Consider the following 8,983-nt stretch of genomic DNA (forward strand, 5'->3'; position numbering starts at 1 on the left):
AAGAATTAAGCACGTATTTCTTTGATTCTTTCTAATGCCATACGGGTTTTTTTTTTTTATTTATCCATTCAATATTTTAAGGCTGATTTAACGCATGTCCAAGATTCGGGGACATTGATTGGAAAGCAAGTAAGCAACCCTTGGTTTAAATATTAATAAATATTATTGAATTAGTAAAATAAAGACAATCTTCAATGGTCACAAGGATTAAATACTACCTTTCCTCAACACAATCATGTCCCAAACATCCTCTCATTATCTTTATCTTCATCTTGGGAAGCGGGTTTTCATTCATATTGTCTATGGTATTATGATCTAGTACGCCTCTGTATATAATATTAAAATTAAAAGAAAAATGAGAGAAAATGGATAAATTGTTCATGGCCCAGATATATCCCCTAGATGAGGTGACGACTGACGAGGGAAGGGTAGAGATGGGGGATCTCGGCCTCCCTGTAATATGAGAGGTTGTCCACTGAATCAGAACCCACTCTCCCAGTCCATTAGTCCAACTCTGTGAGAGGGGTTGGGGATTGAAGCCGCGAGAATCACGGTTGGGAGTTTGTCAGGAGATGGCATTTATGTTTCATTTGATGTTAATATGATTCCATGTTTTCATTAAAAAAGAATGTAATCAAAGAGATTTCTCTCTCTTTCTCTCTCTCTCAAGTCTCAAGCCTTGGATATTATTTTCTTGTACATCCTTCAAAGTAATAAAGTCTGTCTAAGGAAGAAAAGAGAAGCCTAAAGTCTCAAGGCTTTAACCAGGTAGGACCTTCGGACTGAACTATCATCACATCTAACCATTACTGTTTACTCGGTTACAGGTTACTCCACAGCATCAAATGCATGGGATGGCCCTTTACCATACTCACCTATTATAAACCCCCACAGTCCAAGCAACTGTCCTCTAAGCCTCTTCAGTCTTCACAGTAAAGATGTTTTCTTCTTCTCCCTGTCCATCACCTCCTCGTCTCCTACCTCATCTTGCTGTCTCTCTTATTCTTCTTCTTCTCTGTGTGAGTGCTCTTGCATCGCCCACTAAGATTGGGCAGGGGTACCGACTAATCTCCATTGAAGAGTCTCCAAATGGGGGTCTTGTGGGTTATTTGCAAGTCAAGCAAAAGACTACCACATATGGTCCTGATATTCCTTATTTGCAGCTCTTTGTCAAGTATATTTTCCTCTTTTTACACTGATTTCTTCTGGTTCTTTTTATGGCCATCTTTTCTTCTTCTTCTTCTTCTTCTTCTTCTTCTTTTTCCTTGGTTTTTTTAACAGACATTGCTGAGAATGAATGCGTTTGCTGTTTGGTTTTCTAGGCATGAAACTCAAGATCGATTGAGGGTTCACATAACTGATGCAGATAAGCAAAGATGGGAGGTTCCGTACAACTTGCTACCAAGAGAACAGCCTCCTCCATTGAAGAAAACTCTTGGCAAGTCCAGAAAACTTCCCTTTGCAGCTTCTGACTACTCCGGAGAGGAGCTTATCTTCAGCTACACGACAGACCCATTTGGCTTTGCAGTGAGGAGGAAATCAAATGGGCAAGTCCTTTTTAATTCAACCATCGATGAGTCAGACCCATATGGGAATTTGGTGTTCAAAGATCAGTATCTTGAAATCTCAACCAAATTGCCTAAAGATGCTTCACTGTACGGGCTTGGAGAGAACACCCAACCAAATGGGATTAAGATTCAGCCCAACGATCCCTACACTCTGTATACCACAGATATATCTGCAATCAATCTCAACATGGACCTATATGGGTCTCATCCGGTGTACATGGATCTTAGAAATGTTGGTGGGGAGGCTTCAGCACATGCAGTTCTGTTGCTGAACAGCAATGGGATGGATGTGTTTTACAGAGAGAGCTCCTTGACTTACAAGATTATTGGGGGTGTGTTGGATTTCTATTTTTTCTCAGGTCCAACCCCTCTGTCTGTTGTTGATCAGTACACAGCCTTGGTGGGTCGTCCTGCTCCAATGCCTTACTGGGCTCTAGGTATGTTCAGCTTCAGCTTTTCTTCTGTGCTATGATACTTATTATGATTCTCCTGCTTATTCTAATTATTACTTTAGCTGAGTGGAAGCTTTTTTTCCCTTTTCTGCTAGTTTGATAAACTGAATTACCAGTAGTCATTATTATCAGTGTCGTACATCATACAGTTATTTATTCCCTATTAGGCTATAAACATAGCTAATGACCTAATTAACCCTCTAATAAACATGGTTGGCTAATTATGCTTCTACATTTCACAAGGCTGTGTTTGGATTTTGGGATTCCCCCATTTTCTGACCCAAACGGAACATAAAAAAGTAGCGGATTCAGGAATACTTTCAGACTTATAATTCAAAGACAGCCTAAAATCAGGATCATTTGATTGGACTTGGACCACCATCCGGGCAGTTGATGATTAATGGTGTGGTCCTCGATTGGGATGAGTAAGGAATTATGAAATGAAGGTTGATAGCGAATGATGCTTATTTTTATACAGACATGGTTGCTGCATTGAACCCAGCTCTATTCATCACTTTCACCATTTTAGCTGGTGTTTCAATTGGTATCTTTTTCTTGAGCATTCAATTTTCCTTTAGAAATACTGGATGAACACTGCACTTCTTATTAAATCCGTGTAGTCTGTAAATAAATATTAGGCTTTAGGCCATCCCTTCGAACCTTTTTAACTAAGGCTGTGTTTGGTTGCAACTTGCAATGCAAATAAATTTGCATTGATGCAAAACTATATCTGTGCAAATGATTTGAGTGTAAATTCTGGTTTATTTTTGTTTCAAATTTTATCTGTGCAAATGATTTGAGTGTAAATTTGCATTGTTTTTTTTATTGCAGTAAAATAACGGGAATTTACATTTTTTTTTTCATTTGTATTCCCATGCATTTGTACTAGTACAAAAAAAATAGATAAAAAAATTGCACTGCATATCTTATCTTTGAGCTCATTTACTTTCAAAAAAAAATCTTTGAGCTCATTTACTTTCACCAAAAAGGGAAAACGAATTCTTTGAGCTCATTCTTGCCCTGCTAGAGCTATCTCCTCCCCTGCATGACGTGGAGATTCAACCAACACAGTTGCAAACTTCCAATATTCACGAGGACCTAAAGGTGGAGGGGAAAAATGATTGCAGCCACTACTTTTGACAAAATAAAAGATAAGTGATATGGGAGTATCCGACTTTTTTATTACATGCAATAATTTGATATTTTTTTGTTATTTTTTATTGCATGCATTAGAAAGAAAAAATACCGATACAATTTGACTTCTATGGTGCTTTTTTTTTGGACTTTTTACTGGGGATATGCCCCATTTATCAACACTGGAATAGTGGAACGTGCCCAAATCTTTTCTATGGATAAAAAGGGTAAATTACATATAACCACCCTATGAATTGCAGCACTTTGCCCCTTGGCCCATTAACAGTGTTAATGGTTAAAAAGTAAAATCACTAAATTGACCATTGGAGACTCTATAGGTTAATAGCAGCAAATGTCAAAATAATAATGATAAAAAAATAGCAATAAATGTCAAAATAATAAAAGAAAACCCTAAAGCACAAAACGTGTTCTCAAGACCATGATGAATCAATTATATTGTTAAGGCATTCTCAAAATGAACTTTGTTGAAAGAAACTTGAAAAAAAAAAAAAACATGTGAGAGTTAGAATTTTAGAAAATCTAATTTAAAAGGACAAAATGGTCTTTGAAATAATATAAGGGTAGTTTGGGATTTTAGAAATATTTAAAAGAATATTCCACTAAATTAACCAATATAATGCTAATAGCAGGGGCAAAGCGCTGGAATCCAGAAGTTCAGTGGTTAAGTGTCATTACTCTGTAAGTATAGAGTGACTTTGTGTAATTAATCCATAAAAAGAAATGGGATGTGCCCTAATCCCTCCTCCCAAAATGAGTTAGCTGTTGGGTGGGGCCCTCGGTTTGGACTTATCCGCACCCCTTCCAAACGACCCACAAACAAAATTGAGCCAATCCTTCTTTTCCCTTATTATGTGTGAAATAAAGATATTTTTCTGTTATATTTTCTTATTGGGGACCGCCGGACCGGGGTGGGGGGATCCCTTGGGTTGTGTTTGGTTCGATGGAAAATAAGATAGAATCAGAAAGTTGAGGAAAAGTTAACAAATTTTGTGAAATTCCTTGAGAAATTTCCGTCCAAACTTTTCGTTTCTCTCTTATTTTCTGTCAAACCAAATATAGCCTAATTAATGCTTAATCAGATGGGATTCTCACATGATACAGTGGATTTAACATTATCTTTATTCTAAACCCTTACCATCCTTGGATTTCACCTTTGACTTTTGCAAAACAAGTCGGTGGATTTCACCTTTGATTGTTCTAAGATAATCACAACTGTCTTGAAACTTGTTTCTGTACTGAAGTTCGTTTCATACCCGTGACCCACTGTTCTGATGGTCCGTCTCATGACTGGCCATACTCTGAAAATCAGATTGACTGGCCACATGTTTCTTGTTCTTGGACCAAATTTCAGCTCCACATAGTATGGTCAACATCCTTGCTTCAGCTCCTATTGATAATTGATATGGTTTTAGTTTCGTCTCATACAGCAATTAATAAAACACAGTGCTGATTAGTCTAGATTGGTGGCAGTGAGTAATGGAACAATAAGTTGCTTACCACAGTTTTTAAATTTTTCCTGTTCCACTCAAACTGAATTTATTTGTTATTACTAGACACCTCCATTGTTATATAGACGTTCACTTCAGCCATGTCCATGGTCCTCCTCCCTTCCACCAAAAACAAACAAAATAAATAAAAAGATATCATCCAAATCATAAAGCTTGCCGAGCTTCTGTTCTCTCTGCTTCATGGTCGTGATCTAGTGATGAGTGAAGGAGATCCATCATCCATGAAATTTTTTTCTTGTTTAGCTGTGTTGTTATTATTCTTATTAATAAGAAGGAAGGGAAGCACTAGCTGTTTTTTGGTGATTAGAAGTTAGAAGCTGGAACACTCTCGATCTCATCATGAATTTATTGTACAGGTTTCCACCAATGCAGGTGGGGTTACCGTAATGTGTCGGTCCTAGAATCTGTTGTTGAGAGGTACAGGAAGGCCCAGATCCCACTCGATGTGATGTGGACGGATGACGATCACATGGACGGGGCCAAGGACTTCACCCTCGACCCCATTAACTTCCCTCGTCCAAAGCTTTCGGCTTTCGTGGAGAAACTACATTCCAGAGGGATGAAATACATTGTGCTCATCGACCCTGGCATCGCAGTCAATTCCTCTTATGGCGTATACCAACGTGGTATGGCGAACGACGTGTTCATCAAGTATGAGGGAAAGCCTTACCTAGCTCAAGTCTGGCCAGGGCCAGTCTATTTCCCAGACTTCCTTAACCCCAAAACTGTGTCCTGGTGGACTGACGAAATCCGACGTTTCCGTGAACTTGTGCCTGTCGATGGCTTATGGATTGACATGAACGAGGCTTCCAATTTCTGCACCGGTAAATGCACGATTCCAAAGAACAGGCCATGTCCTGGCAACCCTGGCTGGGTCTGTTGCTTGGATTGTGAGATCATAAACAAGACCAGGTGGGATGATCCACCTTACAAGATAAATGCATCGGGAGCGCTAGCGCCAATTGGCAACAAAACTATTGCTACAAGTGCTCTTCATTACAATGGAGTGTTGGAGTACGACGCCCACAGTATCTATGGTTTCTCTCATGCCATTGCCACTCATCAGGCGCTCCAAGGACTCATGGGCAAGCGTCCATTTGTGCTATCGCGCTCTACCTTTGTTGGGTCAGGATCGTATGCTGCACACTGGACTGGTGATAACCAGGGCACATGGAACGACCTAAGGTATTCCATTTCCACCATTCTCAATTTTGGTATATTTGGGATACCCATGGTTGGTTCGGATATATGTGGCTTCTACCCACAGCCCACAGAAGAGCTCTGCAACCGATGGATTGAGCTAGGTGCATTCTACCCCTTCTCCAGGGATCATGCCAACTACTATTCCCCAAGCCAGGAGCTCTACGTATGGGACTCTGTGGCAGAGTCAGCCCGAAATGCACTGGGCATGCGCTATAAGCTCCTCCCTTACTTGTATACCTTGAACTATGAAGCCCACACCAGTGGCGCCCCAATGGCCAGGCCGCTGTTCTTCTCATTCCCAAATTTCAGCAAATGTTATGGGTTGAGCACACAGTTCTTGCTAGGCAGCAGTATCATGGTCTCACCGGTACTCGAGCAGGGGAAATCAGAGGTTAAAGCTCTGTTTCCTCCGGGCACTTGGTACAGTTTATTTGATATGACGGAGACTGTTGTATCAGAAGATGGACACTACTTCACGCTTGATGCTCCATTGCATGTCATAAACGTTCATGTGTATCAGAACGCCATCATTCCAATGCAACGGGGCGGTATGACATCCAAAGAAGCGAGAATGACGCCGTTTAGCCTTGTGGTGACACTCCCAGCAGGGGCTGATGATGCAGAGGCCAAAGGAAAGCTTTTCCTTGATGATGATGAGCTTCCAGAGATGAAGCTTGGAAATGGTTACTCCAGTTACATAGATTTGTATGCTAGCGTTAGCCAGCAAAAGGTGAAGGTGTGGTCCGAGGTTCAAGAGGGTAAGTTCGCATTGGCGAATGGGTGGATTATAGAGAAAGTGACTGTGTTGGGGTTGAAAGGAATGGCAGAGGATCTGGCTGTTGAGGTTGATGGACAGCCAATTTCCAGCATCTCAAACGTGGAGATTAGTGCTTCGGACCTGAGGTATTTAGAGGAGGTAGAGGATGGAGGAGATAAACAGAAGACTGTGATGGTTGAGGTTAAAGGTTTGGAATTGCCTCTAGGAAAGAACTTCGCCATGTCATGGCAAATGGGGATCAAAGATTGAAATAAGGCGGAGCCTCCAACTTTTTTTTATCTGCTACAACTGTTGATGTATTAGAATAGTAGTAATGGTTTCAATTGTTGCCATAGGTTGAAAGAAAGAGGATATAAGCAAGAAAACTACTCATTCCTATGGATAACCCTGGTGGCAACAGGATTTAATCCCACGACTCTGCTTCAACGAGTCAGAGATCCTACCAACTGAACCATCTCAATTGGTACTTCCTTTCTATTAAGGTTTCTATATTTGGCTCCAAGTCTTGAAGCTCCAAGCACATTAGTGAAATTGTCAATTTAACTTCAATTCTTAGTAAAATCTTTTTTTTTTTTTTTACTCCAAGCTTTACTCCAACTACCTTAAAATTTTATTAACCATTATCAAAGGGAAAATATAAAGTTACAGGAACGATGTAGCCCACCTTGCCCCTAAACTCAGAGAACAAAACTCTTTTCACGATCTCAACCCCAAGGTTTAAAATATCGATACGTCGGTATGGGTGTATCGGGCGAATCGATACGTATCGGCATAGGGGCATATCGAAAGGGTCCCGAAACAATACGTATCGGCTGATACGTGTTAATACTTTGAACATTGCTAAACCCTACCCTTACAAGCATGCAAAAACAAAGCAAAGAAAAAAGAAATACCATTTTATTCTTGCTGTGGGGAAGGAAGACGATGTCTAGTGCTGGCGAGTAGCTCAGTATTAGTAAGATGCTTGTGACGTTGAGAGTACCCTCCTCAATACCTATATTAGCCAAGGAGTCAGCTGGTTTTATTTACCTCCCTGAAAGCATGAACCAAAGAAACATTCATGATCTTCAGCAGAATGTAATGAAGAGCCCAAGGTACAGAGGAATTGCCATTTAAGACTTCAACCAAAGCTTTGCTGTTGCTCTCTATGATAATGTTAGTTGAGTGAAATTGCTGGCAAAGATACAGCCAAAATTTTGGCTTATGCATAAGTGGCAATGCCATGGGAATTCTATAGTGAAATATAGGGCTTTTTACGAAAAAAATTAACAAAGCTTTATGAATTGACAAAATCCGATATGTTTGAAAACAAATTGCAAAAAGAGTGAGTGGGATAAATAACTTCTTTTGACCGAATTGCCCTTTGTGAAATCACGCCCGAATGAGCCCCGGAAGGCAGAATATTGAAGGGCTCGTCATCGAATCCAACATAGTTAAGAAGCCGATACTGAACCATGATATGGCAGATGGTTGGGGAGAAGTTGCTCATCCCATATTACATGACCCTGGGTATACAGGTGGAGGTGGAGCTTGTGCCGATGACTGGCGAAGGATTAATGGATGAAGGGAGAATTTGCAGGGGTGGTGAAGATGGTAACAGAGATACGATGGAGGAATAGGAGGTGAACAAGGTGGAGGAATAGGATGGTGTGGCCTTTGGACACGAAAGGAAAGATAGCGATATGAAGAGATGACTGGTTAGAAGCCACCTTCTATTACTTCTTGTTTTTCTTACTCGTCACTTTCAGAGATGACTGATATATTTGAGCTTAATGGAGATGACCAAGTTAACTTTTGGTGAAGAACTCCTTCAGAGAATAGAGAAACTGAGGAAGTGCAAGGCAAGATTAAAATGTGCTTAGTGTTAGAGAATAAAACCTATTTAAGGACCTCACTTAAAATTTAAGCTTTTAGGTTGAATGTTTCAAGGACATCAGAGCCACTTTGACCAAGTGGTCTACTATTGGTCACCCCATGTCCCCATTATATATATATAAACAAAGCGGTCAAGAAATTTTCTCTTTTTTTTTAATTTTTTATTTTTTTTATTCCATGTCATTTTTGAAACAACCAACGAGATACACTCTCCCAATAACCTAAATAATCTCTTCTTCTAAATTGTCTCCCCCACTTTCTCCAAAATTATTTATAATTCTTATTTACCTTCTAAATTATCTCTAATTCCTATTTATCTCAAAAATTATATCTAATTTAGTATAGAGTTTCTCTCCTAAATTATCTATAATTCCTATTTATCCTCTCCCCTACTTTTTATCTATATCTATCTAAAGAAAGTTTGGATAAAAAAAATTAAGAATT

General features: G+C 39.7%; 1 protein-coding gene across 1 annotated transcript; it reads left to right on the forward strand.

Annotated features, from left to right (window-relative positions):
- The first annotated feature begins 414 nt into the window (after positions 1–414).
- On the forward strand, positions 415–7,249 carry XYL1 (alpha-xylosidase 1). The gene is made up of 3 exons (XM_010265276.3): positions 415–1,174; positions 1,323–2,005; positions 5,040–7,249. Exons 1-3 carry the CDS (start codon positions 939–941, stop codon positions 6,911–6,913), a joined length of 2,793 nt encoding a protein of 930 aa, XP_010263578.1. The 5' UTR covers positions 415–938; the 3' UTR covers positions 6,914–7,249.
- The last annotated feature ends 1,734 nt before the right edge of the window (positions 7,250–8,983 follow it).

This window comes from Nelumbo nucifera, chromosome 3 (assembly GCF_055504915.1).
Source record: "Nelumbo nucifera cultivar China Antique chromosome 3, China Antique-T2T, whole genome shotgun sequence".
In the NCBI taxonomy this organism is placed as follows: Eukaryota; Viridiplantae; Streptophyta; class Magnoliopsida; order Proteales; family Nelumbonaceae; genus Nelumbo; species Nelumbo nucifera.